The following is a 22,959-nucleotide window of genomic DNA, read 5'->3' as shown; positions in this document are numbered from 1 at the left end:
TAACCTTCACAACACCTTGTGAGGTAGACAGTCTTCTTATCCTTACCCTAAAGATGAAGGAAATAAGTAAAGTCTATTATTCAAAGCCACAGGGCAGCTTTTAGTTAAGAGTAGATTACCCTACTCTGTGCCCAAGACTTGTTAGAAAAAGCACCAACTTGGGACATGTAAGTGGCTCCTCCTTTTTTCATCTGATGATTTCTTATTTGTCATTTTTTTAATTGTATTTGCTTACACAGAGCCCAATTCTGACATAGTCAGTTGTGTCATGGAGCATGTTAACCCACACGTGAGCTCAGAGACTGCAATGGGATTAGTCATTGGTAAGGTATTTTAGGAAGTAAAGATATTAGATCTGCCCACTAAGTGAGGAGTCTTAGAGAAATCCTGAGGCAGCTTGAGGGATCAAGTACTGCTCAGTTAGCCCTGAGTATATCTACGTGCTGCAGCTATCTCCTGCAGGAGAGGCACAACAGACCATTCAGTGGCACTTTCCTAACTTGCAAGGACCCTTCTCAGCAAGTTCTCCCATGGAGATGCAGATCAATAATCACCTTTCAGTCTGGGTGACCCTTCTAACATCAACTTCTGGCTGGTGTGGGTTATAACCAGCAGCTGACCATGTTGTGCTGATACCTCTTGATCATTTAATCCATGATTTTATGTGAGGGTCTCTACAGACTTCTGGTTCCAGTTTCAGTTCCACTTGAAAAGTGCACTTGGCTCCTCCAGCTCTGAGAAATGTGAGATGAACTGGAGTGTCTTGGTCAGAGGTAGCAGGGAATTGCTGCAGTTATTGTCTACAGAGATCCTCAACCTCTGAAATGAAGCAAGGAGCCCCTGTTTCATACAGGGATAACAAGAGACACTTTCAAGCAGTGACTGAAACCAGTGAAGCTAATGTGGAAGTACCATCGTCTCTGTTTAACACCAGCACACCAACCTCTTCTTTTAAACTTGTCTTCCTGTGACTGTCTTCTTCAAATCTGCCTTTGATTCAACTGGGAAATTGATCTGTTCTGTGAGAATCTCTCTGAATCACTCCTTTCCCACTTGAACCTCTCTCTAATTCAGTAAAGCAGCTGGCCCACGTTTAATGCCTGGTGCCTGTTGTAATCTTACTGGCTGAACTGGATTTCAGTGTTGGGTTTTCTTGCTGTGTCATACTTGGGTTCCTCATTCTCAGTCCATACTGTCCAGAGCGCAGTATGAACTCGCTGCTAGCAACCTCTCCGCTTGGTTTTCATGGTCCCCTTCTCAGTCCTTTGCTTTTTATTCTACTTACAAAGCTTTTATTAGAACACTTCTATTAAATGTCCTGTGTACCTGCCAGTCTTCACAGAAATATCTCCCATCCAGTGATTTCCTCCTCAGTAGTCTCTGAATCATCCTTCTCTCTGTGCCTCTGCCTTCACTTAGGGGAAAAAATTTCATGAGACCTCCAAACAATCAAACCAGCATCAGTTACCTCGGAACATGGGAAACCAAAACCAAGCCATCCCACTTTTCTGCACTCCCAGCTCCCTCCTGCCAAGAGCATATTAATGAGATTTTGATATCAATCAATTCAAGAGCCGAACACAAGTAAGATCCATACCCTGGATGCAGATATAGCTGCAGCATTCAGAGAGCATTACCTGGAGGTGGAGCTCTAGGAAGAGCTGGATCTCAGTGACCCTGTCCCACCTCCTTCAGAATGCCACCACCTTCTCTGAGGGAACTGGGACAAGGGCAGGAAGAGCAGGACTGCGGTTCCCATCAGCCAATTAAACTAAATAAAGGGTTCTGCTCCCACCCACTCGTGCATTTTGAATCTGTACAGTGGGCAGATCCAGTCTAGCTCTGTGCTTTATATATGCTGCAAATAAAACTCTGGAGGGGTTTAAGGAGTAAGTGAGCAATACTGAATAAAAACTAGACCAAGACAACAGATACCTGGGACAAACAGCTCTCTGTAACCTGCTGTGGAATGATATGGTTGCATGTAAATTTGGCATGCTAGAGTTACAGTGAGGAGTGCTTGTCATGGTTCTTTCCAATAACAAAGGTGTTGTGACATGCCAGGATGCAGAATCATTGCAGAATATGGCACTCTGCAGACTCTGCTTCCAAGTAAGCCTGTCATACACACATTTTACAAACTGTCACCCAGCTAGCTCAGAGATGAGCTATAACACTAAGGATTTGACAGCTTGCAGTCATTCAAAATACTGTAACTACAGATTGTCAAAACATCAGTGAACAGTTTTGCAGAAGTGTAGAGATACTTTCAAAACAGCTTTTTTACACCTCTAAGGCAGGATGGTAGTGCAGGTTCTGGTAGGAGTGCATATGTTCTGACTGCCAGGAATCCTCCTCCATATTTCCAAACAAGGTATTGATCATTTCTGAATATAAAACTCATTAAATAACTGCTAGTAGGTGGGGCCACAAATATTGTCTCAGTCTAGATAGAGATGTACCTCACTGACTGGAAAACGGATGTCTAAGAATTGCATGTAAAATACTTTGGGATTCAGAACAAAGAACACTTCATTGCACCCGATTCCTACAGATTAGATTAATTTCCAGATAATCAGCTGCCTCTATGCTTTGAGATAACATGTATTCAGAATAAGACAGCTCAAGAATATTTCAGAATCTGCCTGATAGAGCTGGAGTCAATGCTGACAAAAACACAAAAACAAACCTCAAAAAATGATCAGTTTTCATTGTAACACTCAATGATTCAAATGCTGTAACACTGCTTGTGTCCTGCTCGCTTATCTCTGCTCACATTTGCCCTTCTTGTAAATAAAAAGAGCTCTGTGCAGTTTACTGCCCAAATATCACTTTTTGGCTTCTGATCCTTTTACAGGCTTCTCTTTTCCCTTTTTCCTTCTTTTCCTTCTTTATTTTTTTTGGTTAGATTCGTATGTGGCAAGAAAGGTCCAGTCCCCTTCTGGGAGTTCATTAACCCAGGACACAAACTTTGGATCTGAAAAAGAAAGAACAATCTGGTTACCCGGAGGAAAAGGTAACAAACAAAAAAGAATCATGTGGAACAGTATTACTAGTGGATATTCTTGATGCAAAAATCCAGGCACATTGTGGTCTCCAAAAAGCCTTTTATTTTATAGTAGACTACATTGTTTGCAGCCACCTGACTTCTTTTACTCTATATGTTGGGGTTTTTTTCTAAGAGGAATTTCTTACCATGCACATTGTGGTCTCCAAAAAGCCTTTTATTTCATAGTAGACTACATTGTTTGCAGCTAAGATAGGCTGCCAGCCACCTGACTTTTCTTTTACTCAATGTGTTGGGTTTTTTTTATTAAGAGGAATTTCTTACCAGGGAGGGCACTAACACTGTAGTCCTCCAGACCCTTTCATTAGTAAATTACTACATCTACACATCTTTAAATGTCACCTTTTAATTTAGAATAACAATCTGGGAGAAGCACATTTGTTCATGAAGAAATTACAGACATTACAGAAAGAGAGGAGTAATTTTGGTTCAGAAGAATCAAAGACTGAGGATTTGCCTTTCCTTCCTTTTTGCCCTATATTTTTCCAAGCAAATTAATTCCATGGCCCACTGGTGATACAGACTGATGTTCTTTTGGAGAAAAAACAAACAAACAAAACCACACAATAAACATGGTTTGTTTGATGTGTACACACAATGGATCTTCAACTCTCTACAGGCAAAATACAGTCAGCAAGAGGGGAAAATGCCACCTGCACTTCATTTCATCTATAAGCACTGTCTTGACTTAGAGAATCTGCCTGGTTTTTAGACACACTAATCATTCCCCTTCCACGGGACAAGGAACTAAGGAAAACTCCATTGCAAGTTGTAAGGGCTGATCTGTGCCTGCTGAATGTGACCTGGTGGGACAGTGACAACCTTCTGGCATGTTTTTTCATGATGCCCAGTGCTGTATTTCCTAATGGTTCCCTATATCCTACCTTAACATGATGATGTTAACTACTGCTCTGCCATAGCTGATGCAAATGGTGGGATAAGATGTTTTTGATGTTGCATAGAGTACCCTGGAGGTTGTTCTGCCAAGTGTCTATTACTAAAAACAAAGCTTTGGATGTATATTGTGGTGGCTTTTTTAACACCTCTACTTTAAAGTTCATGGCCTTTTAAAGTCTTTTTTCCCATAAACATGCTCAGATGGTAGATGTGATGGCACACTTCAGTCAGAGGGTCTGTTAGAGGGTTCCCATCCACAAGGACCAGCTCCAGCTGCTGAGGACTATCCAAATCCTGAGGCAGCTGGGACAGGTGATTGTTCTGAACCTGAACACACAAAAGCAAACAGCTGCAGCATAAAGAACAAATGATGTGGAGCATTCCTGTGTGCTCCCCATAAACAGCACATGGATGAGACACAAACAATTCAGTCTGTGTGGGTAATGAATATACATCTGGAACATCTCACCAGAGCATTTAAAATTCAGAGGATCTGCTCCCAAATATAGAAGGATGGGACTCAGGCTCTCCTAGCAAAGCATTTAATTCATTAGGTGAAGACTATTCACCTGGTAGCCAGGTGGCCAAATTCAGCTTTCAAAAGTCCTGGTAATTAGCACACCAGCAGTGCTAGTGAATTTAGCCACACAGAGATGCAATGGAGAACTGGGGAAGATGGAAGGACTGGGCTGGGGAGTGCTCCCAGAGAGCTGGTTCCTCACCACCTCTCTGGAGTCACTGGTGTTGACCCAGTTGGTCTTCTCACATGAGAGGATCTGCTTTGAGCTGAGCTCTGGAAACATCTTTTCCCTAAGACCCTGAGGTTGAGGTAGGTCATGGGTGAGGACCTCCTGTCCCCTTGGCTTGGGTACAGCACTTCCCCTCCCTTCCCAGTTCCTAACTTTTATCCTGTATGGCTCCCCTACAATTACAGGATGAGCCCTGAAAGATGGACTGCATTCCTTCCTTCCCTCCTCTTTCTCCTTCTTCCAAAATACTTACTGGTACTCGTGTCCTTAAGGCCACAAACCTTTTCACCTTTCATTTGGCATAGAGTCTGGGAGCTGTTTGAGGAGATTGTTGTAACAGTCAAGTATTGTCAAGTGGACCAGTAGCTGATGGCTGTGGGCAGGTCCTCCAGACAATTATATGCAGTTCCTTCAGATTCTGGAAAATAGATATGCATAACTTCTCATAATTAAAGGATTTTTCCTTCACTTGATATATAATCAATGCACAGATATTATCTGTAAATGCAGATTAAGGTTTATAAACTGAGAGCTTTGGGATGACTACTAAACACAGAGAGACAACATGAGTTTCAAACACCAAGTTTTGATGTTATTCTTATTCTGACAGGCCTGGCCTGATGCTGCACCATGTACCTAAAGAGATTAGGAGAACTTCCAGTCCTGCATTTGGGAGCAGCTGAAGTCCACAGAGGTACCTTGCTGCAGCAGACCAAGATCTTCCTCCTTCTATTGCTCCTGCCTGCAATTTGCTGATGTCTTCTGGCAGACTTGTGAATTTAATTCCTTTATCTTGTCCCAGGTATAATCTCTCTAATGGCTTCAGGGGAAAGATTTCCTTTGGAAAGATATTGAATTGGTTTTCAGACAGGCAAAGGCATTTCAAATTTGTCAGTTCTTACAACTCCCCGGGTATCTAGACACAGTCATTAAAAAGATACATTATGTCAATTAAACAGTAATCTTGGGGATTTTGTTTTTAGGGAAAAATCTCCAAGAAAATGCAATGGAGCTGCATTACTGTTGATGGATGAACACAGAATATTCTGCTCATTAATATAGCATTATACCTCACAGTGTGGTGGAAATTTTGGCAACAAAATCCATGCTGTTTCCTCTGGTGGGAAGATTTCTTACGGGGCTAATTTTGTTTCTTAGCAGAAACATTAGTCTGCTCCTTCATTTCCTTTGTATGCACAGTGCAGGAGAGAGTAATTTAAATGAATGAAATCTGAAAGTGATTCTTTTGCATAAATTACTACTTCTGTAAATGTAACTTTTAAGAAGAAAATTGCACAAGTAAAAATCTCCTTGGAAAATAAGTGTTGCATTATAGAAAAAAGAAAGTGTATTCTGAGCCCTAAAATGAGTACACCCATGAATACTGCTACACTTATAACAATACAGCTTTAATGTTCATAATTGTTCATTATCAAATGAACAGCAAATATTAATGGTGTTAATTAACAATATCCCATCCATTTTTAAATTGCCCTCTGCTGTGTTTCAGTTTGTGACATATTGATTCTGCACAAATGCAGCTCTTTTTTTCCAGTGTACATAGGAAAAAAAAGACACAAAAAGACTGAAGCAGTCCCTCCAGTCAGTATTTCATCTTTACAATTCAACACAAAGGTCGGTGTTTCCACATTCTTGCTTTTTTTCCCTTGCCTGAATACTCAGATGTCAGTGATAATGAGTAACCCAGGCTCAGGTGCGTACCAGGTGGAACATACCTTCTCGCTGTAGTAGGGAAAAGTGCCACTCAGGTGTAATGAAGAACTTAGATTCTGCAAAAAAGAGGTATCAATAAAATAAAAATGAAAACAAAGGAACAAATACCTCCTGTATCTGATTGCCATCCAAGGCCAATATTTCTAAGTTTTTCATAGTGCATATTCCTTTAGGAATCTCATCAAAGCAATTTTCACTCAGATCTGGTATCCTGACACTGGTTAATCTGGTGAAGGAGCTGGGTACTGTGCATGGTTTAATGTTCCTCAGATAAACACAGGGAAGGGATGGCCAGCAGCAGTTGTTGGCCGTCGCAGCCAGGCTGAGTACTCTCATTTCAACGAGATTCTTCAAACTTGAGGGCAGTTTGTGCAGGAGATTAGGAGAGAGATCCAGCACAACCAGCTTCTGGCAGTGTTGCAGTGTAGGAGGAATGGAGGATAAGTTATTAAAAGCTAAAAATAGCTTAACTAAGTTTGTCAAAAAGCCTGCCTCTGCTGGGATGAGACTGATTAGGTTTTGTCCCACATCTCTTATTTCTAAACCAGCAATATGACAGTGCTCCTTGGGAAAACTTTTAAATCTTTTTTTTTTTATGGAGATAAATTTCCTTGAGTTCTGTCAGATTCACTCTTTCTTTAGGCAGACACTTGAGATTATTGTCAGAAAGGCCAAGCAACTCAAAACGATGGAGGCACTCACAGATCTGCACTGGGACTTCGTGCAAGTTTGGTTCATAGAGCCTGAGCTGACGAGGGGACTGCAACTTGCTGATAACTGGCAGCGAACTGGAAGAGAAGAGATTGTTACTCAAACCCTGCAGCACATACAGCAGGACCAGATCTTTGAATCCCAGTGCACCCTGAAGTGCTCCAACAGCCAAGTTCGGAGAGTGACCTTGTGAAGTCAAGAGCAGCTGGATGAAGCAACCTCCTTGAGTCTTCAAGGTCTGTATTTACAAATCCTGACTGAAATCTGTCTTCAGCCACGCTGATTGTAGGAATGGAAGAGTCCTGTTGTTAAAAGGTGGCACCTTCCTCTGTAACACTTACCAGTTTCTGAGACAGAGACATGCTGGTGAATCTGATATTTGATAACCCTTGAAGCTGTACTGTTCCTGATAGTGAAAGAGTGAGAGGTGGGAAGGGAGAACTACCTGAGTGACCTCTGATGTCTGGATGGAAGAAACCTTCCAGCTGGCATTTAAGCAAAGGTAAGAGACAAGGAGGAGGCTGAAAGCCAGCTGTCAGTCCCCTCCCACCTGGCACCCTTTTCTCTGCTCCCGTCACTGTGCCGGGACAATGTCGTGTTTCTAGGTGTCACCGTGACAAGGAAGAAGAACTGAGCAACCACCATGGGGACAGACCCATGCTGGGCTTTCCGGTCTAATTCAGATGTTGCATGAGAGTATTTTATTTTTTACTGGCTCTGAGTTCAGCACTGAGAGAGCAAACTCTGAGAGCAAACCCTACCTGCTGTGGGACAGGAGAGCCTGCGATCCCAGCCCACCCCCTCCGGAGTACAAGGGCAGCAGTGAAGTCAGTAGGATTTCTTTGGTGGAAAGGACCAGCACAGGCACCTTTGAAGTGACTGCTAATCCGTGTAACCATGGCAATGTTTGCAAAGGCTCCTCAGAGACTGCAAGCAGACCACTGAGTAAGTACTCTGGGGCTGAGCTGCTGAAATTCACCTCCCTGCGGTGTCCAGGCTACCTATGCCTGCTACCTCTTGGTGGAACATCCAGGACACCCTCCTTGGAAACGGGCTCCATTACCAATCATTATTAATCTTGGAACAACCTGGCTCAGCCACGGGGCAGAGCTCGCCCGTGGGCTGGTCACCAGGTGAGGAGAGGGTGCAGGCATTGATCACTCAGGCCTGCAGAGCATGGGGAACCAGCTGATTTACAGGGGAAAAAAAAACCTGCCTGTATGAACATTAATTCTCTGTTAGCTCAGATCCTATGTGATGGCAGATCAGAAACACATCCACAAGCCCACATTTTTTCCTCCAGCTTTTCCTGTCTGTCTGTATCTCTTGTTATTCTTGTGTTGCATACCAAGAGCTGTAACCCTTTTCAGACCAAGCCCATTTTTATTGTTCTGCAGAGCCCAGCACAACAGTTCTTGGGTCCATGGTGATGTTGCTAGGCTGCCTTAACAATGCAGTAACACTTAGTTTTGTTTTCCAGCAGGTCATGTCAGTTCGTCCAGACCTTCACCAGCGCTATGTGGCTACCTGCCAAAACTTGGGCCAACCTGAAAACCCCTTCATTGCTCATGTGCTTCAAGAAGCTGATAAAAATGATAAAATGTAAGGAAATAACAAACACTGCGTTTCAGATGCTTCTGAAAGCCTTAAACAAGACAGCAGGACAAGGAACTGAACAATGAGAAAGCTCATGCAGTTTCAGGCTTAAACACAAGTTGTATTTAGCATTTACTACTTAAGTTCTGGTTTGACTCATCTTGACATCATCTTGGCAGGAGTTTGTAGCTATATATCCCTTCCGGGCAGCTTTACAAGCAGTGAAATCAGAAAAAGTGAAAAATGTACAGGATGTTGCCTTAATGTCCCTTAAAGAAGCCAAACCCAGTGTCTAGTCATCCCAAGTGCCTTCCTTTTGTCTCCCTCCTTGTTTAAAAAGCCTCAGCTGTATCCAGTTAGCTTCCAGCTGGTAATGCTTCCCTGAACTGTCCCTGAATCCTGCCAAGGTATTAACCACCCAAATGCTCTCTCACTCTGTGGTTAGGTAAGGCTTCCTCTCATGGATGCTCCTGGGGTCAAAGTTAATTGTCCTTTGGAGAGAAAACCTGAGAAAAAAGAGCATAGTGAACTGGTTTGTGTTAGGTTTTGATCCTGAGGGCAGGATAGAGTAAATAAAGGAAAGGGAACAGCAAATAAAAATGAGATGATGAGGTAACCTCCAGGATAGTCTTTATTTCCATCTGCCTTCCCCTCATCTTGCTTCTTCCTGCTTTCTCTGTGTGTGTGCTAACTGTGGTCTTGCAGCTGTGTGATGCCTTCAGAATATCAAAAAGGACAGTGCTGAGGTATGGCTTGAATCGTGGTGTTCCCAAAGGTAGAGGCAGCAGCTACCCACATGCAAACACATCAGTGAGGGCAAGAGTGGATACACTTCTTTACCTGGAGAGAGAATTCATTTTTCTGTATTGTTTTACTTACATTTTTATGTTAACAGCAGTTGGACAAAAGGGATCACATTAAAAATAGCTGGAAATAATCATCTAGTGCCTGTGCAGAGAGTTACAGGTGATGATCTTCAAGTCCTTGCCTCTGTCTTGTGCAATTCTGTATTTGTCACAGGTAAGATTTTTTTTCTTTTTCATGTATATGTTTGACATTACTGTGCTAATATAAGAAAACATAAGCAGTCTTGATTTCAGCCTTAATTAATCTTTATTTCTTTTTGTTTAGAGCTCAGTTAGGTGTAGATATGCATCTGTCACATTCTTCATCTTTTTCAGGTTTGGATCTTAGGTTTAACGTATTGACTGATGCTGGAGCAAAACACATGGCAACGTTCCTCCAGGTGCCAAAATTATATCTATCATTCAGCAACTTGTAATCTGTTTGGCTGTGATAACATTTATCTGTGGTAAATTGGAGACAAGAATGCATTAGTTTGGCAAAATTCCAGTAATTTTTGATTTATACATCCAAATCCATCCGACTAGAATATCAGGTTGTATTCTCTGGGGAGAGTTTTAGTTTCTGGTAGAAAAGTGTTTTGATATTTGGCTAGTTTCATGAAGAAAAAACAGTGGAATAAACTGTGGGGCTTCTAGGCTTACTGTTCAGCTCAACAAAGGAGGTAATGGTGGTGTTAAGTGTGCCAGGGCCTTTTTTTTCAGATCCTTTATCACCTCTGTTAGTCTTTTTGGAGGGCTAAACAGGAAACTTTTCTTAACCTTTCTTAAAGGCAGGAAACTGCCTTTTTGTCATTGTAAGCACTGGAATACAGATGGAAAACAGTGAATTGCCACTGTGTGCCTGTGTTCCTGGAGCTCAGGGAGTGCCATTAAGTTCACAAAATGCCTAAGGTCTGCATCTGAGCTCCACCACCTGCTCAGCACGCAGGTTCCTAGGTGTTTTCTGTAAGTCCCACGAGAACCTACACATCCCATGTTTTTCTGCCTTTCCCTTATCATCTAATGTCCTTTGGCATTCTTTACCTGAAATCAGAGTCTGCCTGAAAGGCAGCAAAGGACAGAGGTTTTAAGTACATATACGACACATCTTCTTTTTGAAAAAATGCAGGTGTGCTCTGGAAATAAAAGTCTCAATGTTTTGTGCTTTGTTTGTTCCTTAAGGAAAACTCCACTCTGAGGTATCTTAACTTGATGTTTAATGATATTGGCACAAGCGGAGCAGAGCTGATAGCCAGAGCCCTCCATGTGAGTATTCATATAATCATAGAATGGTTAGGATTGGAAGGGACCTTAAAGCTCATCCAGTTCCAACCCCCCTGCCATCAGCAGGGACACCTTCCACTAGACCAGGTTGCTCAAAGCCTCATCCAGCCTGGCCTTCAACACTTCCAGGGAGGAGCAGCCAGAGAGTATTTGTCTGGGAGATTTAGACAATGGCATCTAGTTTGATATTTTTGCTTTTGATGAACAGGACTAGCTGTCCTGCCAACATCAGAGCTGGCTGAAAGGGCCCTCTGTCTTCAGTCCATTCAGCATTTCACTGTATCACAAGGATTGCTTGTTTCCCCAAGGCAGACTTCAGAAATCAGATTTCACACAAGAGAAAGTTACACTGTGCTGCCATTAATAATTATCACAACTATCACAGGTGGGTTTTTCTGTGTGAAAGGATGTATAATGCCATCAGGTTTTTCCTTTTTTTTTTAATTGTATTAAATTTGCCTGTACCTTGATGTCAATATTTGTCTTGATTCAAGATATCTGAGATGTGTTTTCAAAACTTTGCCTTACAGCAGCAGCATAAAAACAAAGTTGTTATTTTTAATGTGGTTTCCCAAGGAAATGAGGCTTGTGTTTAAGATTTGTTGTGTTTGTGAAACGAGACTCACATGAGCTCTTTCTTCCTCCTTCAGAGTCTTTGAACTCTGAACTGATTGCAACTCAATTTGACAGGTCTCCAAATCGCTACGGTTGTACAACACTGGCCTTGCAAGTAACCCCCAAAGCTGTTTGTGCTGCCCCCTGACAGCGCTTGCAGGGTTTGCTGAGCAAGTGGCTGGCAGGACCACTTGGCTGGGTGGGCTCCTCTGCTGGGCAGGGCAGGGGGAGATCTGGGGGTGAAGGGGGTGAGTTACTGGGGGAGGGAGAGGGCAGGAGATGCTGTAGTGAGGTATTGCAGTGGGGAAAGGTGTACTGGGAACATGGGGAAGACATAAAAGCTGTATGAATCCAGGCTTCATAAGTTCTGCTGCTCACATAACTACTTGTTTTGTAATCACTTAATCAAACATAATCTCTGGTAATGAGTGATTATGGTGGTACTGAGGAATTAAAAATACAAAACTGCTTTGTATCAAATTTAGGGCTTTAACAGTGAATAGGTAATCCATATCCACTGAAATTCTGTGGAGGGTGAGGGGAAAGATGCTGAATTTTCTAGACCTCTGATCAGAACTCAGTGAAATCTCCAGCCCAGCAAAGACTTACACACTGGTTTGACCCTGTACCAAGTAGCCCCGCTGAAGGCAACTGGATTCACTGAGCTTTGACCAGTCATGTGATTTAAAAGACTATGAAAAATAAAGCAAATTATATTCTTTTTTAAAATAAGCTTACTAGATTTAAATCAGTTCTGGTATAATTTGCATTTCAGCTGCCTCTTTAGGCAGAAATACCTGCCTGGATTATTTTAATGAATGTGAAATTTGTAAGCTTGGGAGAAACAAAAGTTTTCAAATACTCGAGTTTTGCTTCCAGATTCTCGTGTGTTTGATTCCACTGAGGGGAGCCCGAGCCAACTGCTTACTCGGTGTTATCACTTAGACATGATTTTTCTGGAGGGATGTTTTGTCTTTGTGTGACAACCAGCAGGATTCACAGGAAAAAGGACAGTTGTTTTTCAGGCCACTTAAAAGGAATTGATTTTTAAAATTATTATTATTGTGTCTAGAGGAATGAAACTCTCCTGTATTTGAGAATGACTGGAAACAAAATAGGAAACAAAGGTGGAATGTTCTTTGCTTCAATGCTACAAATTAATTCAACCTTAGAGAAGCTGGATCTTGGAGATTGTGATATGGTGAGTAACTCAGTAAAATGCTCAGCAGTGACATGAGTCTTTCAAGGGTATTACAAAGGTCCTGCAGTGCTTAATTAGGGGAAAATGCCATTTGTTGTCATTGATTTTACATTTTGTGATAGCTGGAGGTAACACAGTATATTTGAGAAGTTGGTCCTTGTGTCTTGCCCTCCAGGAGAATGATCAAGCTAGAAGAGAAATTAAGATGGGCCACTCTCAGCCTTCCTGTTAAGGGTATTCATCTTTTCAGGAGATAATGAAGTGTACGTCAGGCAGAAGGAGCAGGTCGGACTGTAACCTAACAGCTGTGACTGTCACCTGGAGGCAGGGAGAGAGCTGGGGTCAGATGGAAGTTTTATTATATTTGTTTCCTGTAATTACAGAATTTGCTCCTAAACTACAAGGGGGAACACTTCCCAGAAACTCTGAAGAGTGTTATAAAAACATAAACAAGGAAAGTGTAGCCCATGTAGGATTTATTTGAAAGTATAATATGTTTATGCTTGGTAGGGAGTTGATAGAAAACTGATTTAAAATGAAATAGCTTTGCATGTAGACCAGCTTAATTGGAAAATAACATAAATATAAATTAGTGAGCAAACAAGAAGGAAATAAAAAATCTGAACTGGTCTGTATTCTAGACTCACTACTGTGTACCAGATTAATTCACATCTAGTATTAATTTACTTAGTGGATAAATGTTACCAAAGACTTTTACCAAGACCTTAGGGAACACACACAAGCTGATTTCATACATAAGGAAAACCAAAATACAGGATCAATTAAATGGACAAGTATCTTTGAGATGTATTATTCTTGCTTTTTATTTTCTGAGTTGCCAAATTTCCTGGTCATTTCTTAGTCTAATTCCACTGTTATTCCACAGGGAGTTGGCATTGGTATCAGAAAATACATTATGTGTCTGTAAGCACTTGCCTCCTGCACTTGTACATGGAGGCAAAAATAATTGTATTTCCAGTCTGAGCCCATTTGATGTTTTTGATCTTCTGACAATCAGCTCTAAGAAGTCATGGTAATTTGGTAGCTTGATCTATATGTTGGACAGAGTTCTCTAAACAGTTTATTTATTTTCATTTCCAGGCTACGCAGTGTCTAATAGCGATAGTAACAGCCCTGACTCAGAACAAATCAGTCAAAGCAATAAACCTCAATCGCCCTTTACTGTACAGCCAAGAGGTACGTAAGCAGACTGCAGTGTCAGTAAAGTCAGTACTGATGTGTTTATGGACAGCTGAACTACACAGCTCTCTGGGTTTCCTTACACAGTGAAGTAAATGGTTGCAGAAATACTCAGTTTCTCTTTCTGTGACAAGTTTTGTGCAGTCAGAGGCTGCTCCTGTTTAACCACAGGGTTAATTAAAAAATAATTAAAAAATCTTTCTTGGTAGATTTGTTAAGGAATTTGTTAAGGAATTTGTTAAGGAATTTGTTAAGGAATTTGTTAAGGAATTTGTTAAGGAATTTGTTAAGGAATTTGTTAAGGAATTTGTTAAGGAATTTGTTAAGGAATTTGTTAAGGAATTTGTTAAGGAATTTGTTAAGGAATATTTGTTAAGGAATTTGTTAAGGAATTTGTTGGGCAAATGGAGAGGGCTTGGCATTGGGGAACCAAGTAATCCTTGGGCTGTTACAGCATGGAGAGTTTTATGTGTCATTCAGCAAACTGAGGGAGAAATGCTGTTTAGCAGGAAACGGGAGGTAGAACAAACGACTGCTGTTTATCTGAGCAGTGTGATACGTGGGTGACTCTCAGAGCCCGCAGCCTAAAGAATAAAGGTAAACTTCAATGATATGCCGTATCCACTGGGCTGTGTGGATTTGTTGTGTCACTACGTGAACCATAATGAATGGAGCATGAATTTAACAACTGAATGAATCCCATCAATGTCTAAACCTATGGTGCATGTATCACAGAATCACAGAATGTCAGGGATTGGAAGGGACCTCAAAAGATCATCCAGTCCAATCCCCCTGCTGGAGCAGGAACCTAAATGAGATCACACAGGAAGGCATCCAGGTGGGCCTTGAATGTCTCCAGAGAAGGAGACTCCACACCCTCCCTGGGCAGCCTGTCCCAGGGCTCTGTCACCCTCACTGTAAAGAAGTTTCTTCTCAAGTTTAAGCAGAACCTCCTGTGTTCCAGCTCACACCCATTGCCCCTTGTCCTACCATTGGGCATCACTGAGAAGAGCCTGGCTCCATCCTCCTGACATTCGCCCTTAACATATTTATGACACCCAGCTCCCTCAGCCTTTCCTCATCAGGGAGATGCTCCACTCCCTTCATCATCTTGGTGGCTCTGTGCTGGACTCTCTCCAGCAGTTCCCTGTCCTTCTTGAACTGTGGGGCCCAGAACTGGACACAATATTCCAGATGTGGCCTCACCAGGGCAGAGTAGAGGGGGAGGAGAAATCAGCTGAAACAAAGACACAAACCCTCCGGGACAATCGAACACCAAAAGAGAATCTGCAAGGCAGTGTTAGCTGGTGTGTGCAGGCGCACAGAGCTGCGGGGCTTTCACTCACAGACACGCAGCTTCTGAGCATCACTGGTTGTGGTGGTGGTGGTGGTTTCACCAGGCTGGCAGCAGTTGTCAGATATCTGTCTGCAGTAGGTGCAGTATTTTCCTGATGGCAGGATAACAAAATGAAACTGTCCCAAAGGCCAGATCTTCCTAAATCCCCAAAGGTGAATTTAACAGTTTAAACAGATTTCAGTCATTCCTCTTCTACTGAGACAGGGCTTGGTCTGCCTAAACCCAGTGTTAGAAGTCAATTTAAACCATTGCTATGGAAAATACAGGCCACTAAGTGGCCCGTGTCTGCGGGAGACTCTCTTTGCCATTGTTCCCACCTTCAACTCTGTCATTTTCTGAGGCCTCTGGGTTGTCACCTTATTTTTGACTCTCTGTATTCACTCAGTTATTTTCTTAACTAAATGTGACAACTTCAAAATGAACTTACTGTGTGTTACAGTGACAGGACATAATTTTTCCCATAGCAATCCTGTTTCTTTTTATGAAATAATGAATAGCATCATGACAAAATACTTTTAATGTTAGTGAAGACTGACTCAAACATTCATTTTTTTTAAGAGCAATGACTGGGAAGAAAACTGATTAGAAATAATAATTCAAACATTAATGCTTTTGATATTTGCAGGGATATATAGAGTACTGTAAATCTGCAAATAGCTTTTTGGTATTTTTAATTTTATGTCTTTATTATTTGCAGTGCAATCATAATATATAATTCCCTGGCTATTTTTAATACAATATACAAAAAAAAGACACTATTGATGACCAAATCTTGCTAAAAGGGAGTTGTGCATCTCCCTTTTACTGAAGCAAGACCTTATCTTATCCTAAACTACAGCATGATAAAACTGAGTGTATGTTTTTAGGAAGACACCACGGTTCACGTAGCTCTGATGCTGAAAAATAACTTTTCTCTTGTGGAACTACACCTGTGCAAACATGAAATGAAAAACTTTGGTGTAGAGCGACTGTGTGAGGCATTGTATGAAAACTCCAGCCTGAAGTACCTTGATCTTAGCTGGTAAGAGTTATTCTGTGACCTACCCCTCACGTTAGATATTTATTTTCTTAGCAGCCTTTTTTAAAAAAAAAAGTGTGCATCTCTTTTTCAGTAATAAAATAAGCCGTGATGGAGTGAAATTTTTGGGAGAACTCCTAAAACGGAACCAGACTCTGGAAATCCTAGATCTTGGTGCAAACCGAGCAGAAGACGATGGAGCCATCTACCTGAGCGAAGCCTTGGCTCTGCACAACAGGACTCTTCGGGCGTTAGTATTTGTGTAACTGCCCCAGACACTGCAGGTGTTACAACTCGGAGTGTAACAAGCTCAGATTTTGCAGTGGCTGAACTGATATCTAAGCCACGTGCTTTAATGTTACTGATCCAAATCAAAAAGTCAGAAATTTCCAAACTTTTTAGTCCAGTTTTCTTTCTCAGGAAGAAAAAAAAAAATTAAAACTAATTTAAAAAAGACAGATTGGGTGGGATTGCCTGGGCACTTCCTGCTACTAATTTAAAAAAGACAGATTGGGTGGGATTCCTTTGCCTGAGCATGGGCACCTCCTGCCGTGTGAGGTGCCCCAAGACCTGTGAGACATCCTAGGGTGCTGGCTACAGGGAACTTAATTCAGTTTTACCCAAACACAGGCTCCCTGTAGCTTCACATGAGTTAAAGGAGTAACACCCCAGGCCAAGACATTCCTTCGGTCCCATGTGCTAATGCCTCGTGTTCACCTTCCCACACTGCCAGGTCTACACATAACTCATTTAATCCCCTTCTCCTTGTACTTCCTTTTTATTTTCATCTTGTATCCATGGCTGTGTGGCCTGACATACGCTTGTTCTTCTGTTTCAGGGTTTGTGGGGGTTGATGCTTAAATCAATTTTGTAGTGGTTCATCTTATACGTGATTCACAGCTTTTGCCCTCATTCTAGAGGGGTGTGGGGTGTGGGAAGGCAATTAGATCTTGTTAGTGCTTTTTGCATCTTTAAAGTGCAGGTCTCTGTGGCCCACAAACGAAAACAAACCAAGAGCTGTAGGTATTGAGAATTTTCAGATAATCAGATTCCACGTGAGGATAAGGCACTGTAGTTGTTGATTCTGATCTTCAATCCTCTGTTTAAGTTAGCTTCTGGGTGAATCTGCAAGTGCTGTAATCTCTCTCTAAAATCAGGGTGTATTTTGTAGCCTGCATTAAACCCTGCGCCGGCAGGATGTAAAAGCTGATCAAAGGTGTTACCTGAAGCCATTATTTTTAAGTAGCAGACTGAGGAGGTGGCAGCTGCTAGGTGCCTCTGAAAGCCTTCCAGGTTCACTAATATAAAAATAACTGCCACTCTACAAAGATCAAAGCTTAGCCTGGGTAAGTGCCAAAGCTTGGGCTTCAAAGCAGACTTAGAGATGAGACCTGGCCACCACCACGCAGGAAAGTCACTGAAGAGCTCAAGAGTGAACAACCTGGCTGCATGATACATGGAAATGCCTTGAGAAATACAAGAAATAGAAGTATTCCAAACTGCCTTTAGCAACCTAAAAAAGATTTTTATAATAAGGCTGGCCTTGATATAAATAATTACATTATTAATAACAAATATAACTTTGCAATATACAGATATGATATATAATAATATATAATGATAAAATATAAAATAAGAATAAATCATAATTAAACTCTTAGTTTTAACTGAGATGTGAATTCTGTGGTTTGGCACACATTAGTGTAACTATTCTCTCTGTTTATTAGGCTGTCAGTAGTAAGCAACAATATAAGTGGCAAAGGACTTGTAGCTCTTTCAGATGCAATGAAAACAAACATGGAACTTTCCTATATTTACATCTGGGGAAACAAATTTGATGAAGCCACCTGTATGGTAAGTGTTTGCTCCTGAACTCTTCTAAGAGGGTTGGGGTTTGTTTGATCTAATTTGTTTTTACAGTTATTAGGAAGACTACAGCAATCTGTGAACAAGACACTTGATTTACTCTGTGGTTTTGGGTTGTTTTTTATGAAAAAAATAATTATATAGTGGTGCTGTAATGAGACTCACTGGACATCAGCATTCTGAAATCATCCCTTGCCTATGGTGTGTTATCTTCTAGAGCCTTCACTGCAGTCACAGTGGAATATGATACATCAGGTTCTTGTTCTTATTCATTTCAGGCATTCTCAGAATTAATTCAGACAGGTCGCTTGAAACCTAATTGTACAGACGTGGAACCGTATGAAGTGGATGGGCACGTTCACCTTGCAGAGCTCTCCCATGGCCTCCGGAAGCATTACTACTGGACACCAAGTTATGGGGAGGTGACAAACAAAGATGCTAATGCCAGTCTGGCCATCGCAGCTGTTTCAGAACACTTGTGAGTGAGGCAGCAGCTTGATGCTCTCCATGTGCTTCAGCTTTTCCTGTCTGTCTAGTAAAAGAGATCATAGCAATATCAGACTTGCTGCATGTTGTTTCTTCAGTCTTTAGTCTATTAGTCTAGGAGGAATATAAAAACACTTCTAGTGGCATTAGAGATAAAATATTGAACTAGTGACCTTAAAATTTGTTGTTAAAAATGCCCGAGCTATTAAAAGCCTATTAATATGCAAATGCATTAATTTTGCTGCGGTTGTTTCTATTGCACGCTCTCTCCTTTGCCTTACCATGATTAGTTGGAGTTCCAGGGTTCCCAGGTGAATTTAATGTAATAACATGCTCAGAGGAAAACATTTTCACCACAGCATAGTGCACTAAGATGACACTAGGGATTCTCAGCAGTAACGGGGAGTAAAACAGTCACTGACCAGAGGCAGTTGAAGGGTCCAGGCTGCAGAAGTGCAGATGCATGAATTGACCTCCTAGCAACTGAACTCCTCTGCTCCATTTAAGGAGACTTGCTCAGATCAGGATTCTTATCAACTGCTTCTTATTTAAAAAAAGATGCAGGGGCTGGATCAGAGCAGCAGCCAAGCCTATGGATGGAGTATCATGACCACAGGGTCCTCTTCCACATGGCAGCTGCAGAGGAAGAGCTGTTGTTGCCCTTCCTGGGCTGTGGTCTCTGCAGTCAGGTTTCCATGTAGCAGGGAGAACCCACAGGGAATGATGTTGTGCCTCTGAAGCTGGAGTACAGCCAGGCAGATTGAACTGCCAAAAACTTACACCCAGGACTGCTGCTGGGCAGCAGCTTCGCATGACAGCAAAGCAGATATGCTGTAGGAAGCTGAGAGAGGTTTAGGTCACCACATTTGTTCCTACTGTGCTCTATATACCTTCTCCTTTTCCTTAGTAATGCCATGCTTTTATTCTTTATCCCAGTGACTTCTTTTTTAAACCAAGTTAAATGAACTTAAGCATTAAGCCACTATAATGCTGCAACTTTAAAGCTAGTGAATGTAGTTTACTGGCATATAAATGGTATTTTGATTAACTTGCAGCATGTACTTGTTTCTTGTACTACAGATAAAAACCACCACCAAACTTGGTTTCATTACTTCTTCCTGTCTCTTGAAAACTGTTTAAAAAGCTTTATATCATTATAGCCATGTGGCAACTCCTACACGTGAATAAGACAACATATGCATATAACGGTGGTTAAAAATTGGTTAAGGGTTTGGATACAGACTTCTGGGAAGTTTGTGAATCACTCAAGCTTGTTTCCTTTGTACACCCACTCTGCTTGTACCTGTAGCAGTGACTAGATCTATGCCTCTGAACAGAGGAAGTCACCAAACAGAACAGCAGAGACTTGCTCAAAGGTTTTCACTGGTGCAATCTGCTGCACGTGTAAATGTTAAAAATTTAGTATAGAATAAGGAACAGACTATCCATGATTGCATGTGCACGCAAGCAAAAGACCTACGAGATCAAAGTATGAGGAGAAAAAGGTAAAGTAATTTGAACAAAAATAGCCTACGAGATCAAAGTATGAGGAGAAAAAGGTAAGAAAGTAATTTGAACAAAAATAGCTAAGAAGCAGTGATGTAACTGCTGATGTTCTGAGTTTGTATGACAGTGGTAGTGTAGAAAGAGGGAGATGTATGGACACTCCTTACCTGAAATGACCAAAGTAATACTGACAGCTCTTGTTAAGTGTTGGGTTTGGGTTGTTTTCTTTTTTCCCTCTCCCCTAAACACAAATTAGTCAGGCTCTGTTGGTCCAAAAAGCATAGGAGGCAAGCCCATGGAGCAGGTCTGTTTGTTCTACTACACACAAGTTGACATGAAGGTCTCTCTCGGCCCTCTGAACCTTCTTACTTGCTAGAGACAGTGTTTAAGACCTGATCAAGTTTTTTTTTTTCACCCTCCAGACCAGGAGACCAGAAATGATCTATCTCTGTGGTCTGCATAGGGATATCTTAACCTGCAGTCATCTTGTTAAGCACAAAGTCCACAGGTCGCACTGTAAGAACACTATTCTAGAGAGGAGCTTATATTTTAACTACTGATGAACAGGAAGATCAGAGCAATGAGAACAAAAGCTGAGGATACACTGAACATGACTGTTTGAGAAGAATCTGTATGCTATGAAAATTTGTAAGTCTTATCTAATTTAAAAAATTAGATAAGCCTGTATTATCAAAGTTGGTATACTTCTCTGAAGCATTGCAGGTTATACTCTGGGGTACTCTCAGTACTGAGACATCAATTACAGACTTTCTTGCCAGAAAGACCACTACAAGATTCAGATCCAGGTATATTTTTTCCATACAGCTTTCTTTCCTTTGTCCTAAATACGATGTTCAGACTAATTTTATTGCCCAAATTAAATCTTAATTTATTTATGTGAATGACACTTGTTCATCTGCTGTAGTAACAGGGAACCAAATCTACCCAGTCAGTCCCAACTCTACCAACAGCAGTATTTTATTTTTAGTAGATGTGGTAAGATGGCAACAATATCACACACAAAATATCACAGGATAAATGGCATCTACTTTCAGAATAGCTAGTGGATGTTTCTGAAATATTTGTTCTCTAGTTGAACCCTTGTTTAACAGCAAGATGCTCGGCCCATAAAAGTTCTATGCATTATTGACATTATCCCTAAAACTAGCTCCATGTGTTCTATTTACTTTGATATTCCTTTGTAAGAAAGGGCTGTGGAGTAATTCCTACTGAATTTTGTATAAACAGCTTCCTGCAAACTAAAATCATTTGTGCAAACCCTGCATTGCTGAAAAGAAGCCTGTGACAGAACCATTTATTGCTTTCCTGCCTCTGAAAACCAAACCTTGAAATTCTTAAGGTTGTGTTCTTTGGAATGAGAGAATTTACACAGGCTCTAAATTTTTGCCATAGTCTTTTTAAGTTATTCTAGTAACTAAAGGAAGCATAATCCTGCTCTGAAAACCATTGTTTCAGCTTCCAGAACTTGCAGGACCTTGCTGAAAGGCAGGAATTTTGCCTCAATTTAAAAGGAAGGAAAATGACTGATCCAGCAGGTCAGTGGTACAACGTGGGTCTCCTAAGAACTACTCTGTGCTCTAGCTACCATCCTAACTTCTCTGAAATTCAGCAATTTAGGAAATATAAATCAATACAAATCCTGATAAAGAAATTAGCTGAATATCTGCTTTAGTGTAAGAAGTACATTTTCAAAGCGTTCTGTAAGAAAACAATAAAACCCCAAAACAAACACCCCCCTCCCAAAACAAGTGGAAAAACATTAACCCAAGAGTCATTATACTAGACTGTATTTAGAATAAAATTGTTTAATTCAGTTTGAACAGACCCAGAATATCTTTTATGAGAAAAATCAGGCGTGTTTACTGCTGAGCAGAAAAAGCAGCAATCCCTGCTGTGTGAGTTCGCTGCACCCAGGGCAGCACACTACCGTGTGTCCTTCTGCCAGGGTGCTCGTGTTGGATGCCTTCCCTCCTCCTTTTGTTGCTGCCCATCACAGTTATAAACAGAAGACACAAGGTGAGGGAAAATTACAAAACAAGTTTATTAAAGTCTAACATAAACCACTTCAGGCTAAATATGTACAAATCCCTCCCTTCTCAGGGGATTATAAAATTGAGAGTTGAGGTATATACAAGTAACAGAGGAAAAAAATTGTATATACATGAAAGATAGTTTAAAAATAATTTAACCAAAAAAAATCAGTTATTAGTCCTGATCTGAACTTAATTCTGCAAGGCTTATCGATGGCCTCTCCAAGGTCACAGCCCTGAAATCCTTAACACAGGACTTGTCCCTACTTGAAAAGTTTTTTGAAACATGATTTCAGAAGAGTTGTCACGCTCTGTGCCCACAGCCAGGCCCACATTTGGATGTAAGTGTCATACAAAGCTTTTCTCACCTAAATATTTCCAAACAGCCCATTCAGAAATTTCTAGTTGCAGAATAACCAATTCAGGCAAAACTTGCACCGACTTCAGTGCAAAATTGACTGAAATGGTACAGAAACAACCATGTGACAAATCATGTTGTTTTCTCTAAATTACTGTTAATGGAACTATTAAAATTCTCTCTTTCATTTTGCAGGTAGGTCTCAAGAAGGAGATGTCTGCTTAAAAATATTCCATGCTTTTCCACATGAATCCCTTACAGAAATTATCAATACTGTCATAAACCTTGTAGCTCCAAAATGAACTCAGAATCCTTAAGCCGAGGAATTCCATGTGCAGCTGATTTCCATGCATCTATTGGCAAAAGGTACAGTGTAGCACCTAGCCTGAACACACCTAAATATTTTTATATATATATA

General features: G+C 41.1%; 2 protein-coding genes across 2 annotated transcripts; one reads left to right on the top strand and one right to left on the bottom strand.

The window, feature by feature from the left end:
• Positions 1-2,828: 2,828 nt before the first annotated feature.
• Positions 2,829-7,520, bottom strand: LRRIQ4 (leucine rich repeats and IQ motif containing 4). The gene is given in 11 exon segments (XM_029084375.1): positions 2,829-2,876; positions 2,879-2,977; positions 4,117-4,177; positions 4,179-4,313; positions 5,015-5,078; positions 5,081-5,113; positions 5,116-5,131; positions 5,456-5,629; positions 6,556-7,044; positions 7,046-7,264; positions 7,500-7,520. Coding segments are annotated over 11 exon segments (1,359 nt in total).
• A 981-nt stretch (positions 7,521-8,501) lies between these two features.
• LRRC34 (leucine rich repeat containing 34) lies at positions 8,502-18,622 on the top strand. The gene is made up of 10 exons (XM_010165474.2): positions 8,502-8,760; positions 9,650-9,774; positions 9,936-10,000; positions 10,782-10,865; positions 12,571-12,699; positions 13,801-13,896; positions 16,123-16,277; positions 16,369-16,524; positions 18,002-18,128; positions 18,419-18,622. Exons 1-10 carry the CDS (start codon positions 8,582-8,584, stop codon positions 18,620-18,622), a joined length of 1,320 nt encoding a protein of 439 aa, XP_010163776.2. The 5' UTR covers positions 8,502-8,581.
• Positions 18,623-22,959: the final 4,337 nt, after the last annotated feature.

This window comes from Antrostomus carolinensis, unplaced genomic scaffold, assembly GCF_000700745.2.
Source record: "Antrostomus carolinensis isolate BGI_N321 unplaced genomic scaffold, ASM70074v2 scaffold19183, whole genome shotgun sequence".
Taxonomy (NCBI): Eukaryota; Metazoa; Chordata; class Aves; order Caprimulgiformes; family Caprimulgidae; genus Antrostomus; species Antrostomus carolinensis.
The sequence above is the reverse complement of the archived record's forward strand: the minus strand, read 5'-3'. Positions and strand labels throughout refer to the sequence as shown.

Bases quoted from the DNA above. Each gene is read 5' to 3' on its own strand.
- LRRC34 (XM_010165474.2), top strand. From the start codon at position 8,582: ATGGTGATGTTGCTAGGCTGCCTTAACAATGCAGTAACACTTAGTTTT. The intron at 9,775-9,935 runs GTAAGATTTTTT...CATCTTTTTCAG, and splicing joins CAATTCTGTATTTGTCACAG to GTTTGGATCTTAGGTTTAAC. The intron at 10,866-12,570 runs GTGAGTATTCAT...TATTGTGTCTAG, and splicing joins TGATAGCCAGAGCCCTCCAT to AGGAATGAAACTCTCCTGTA.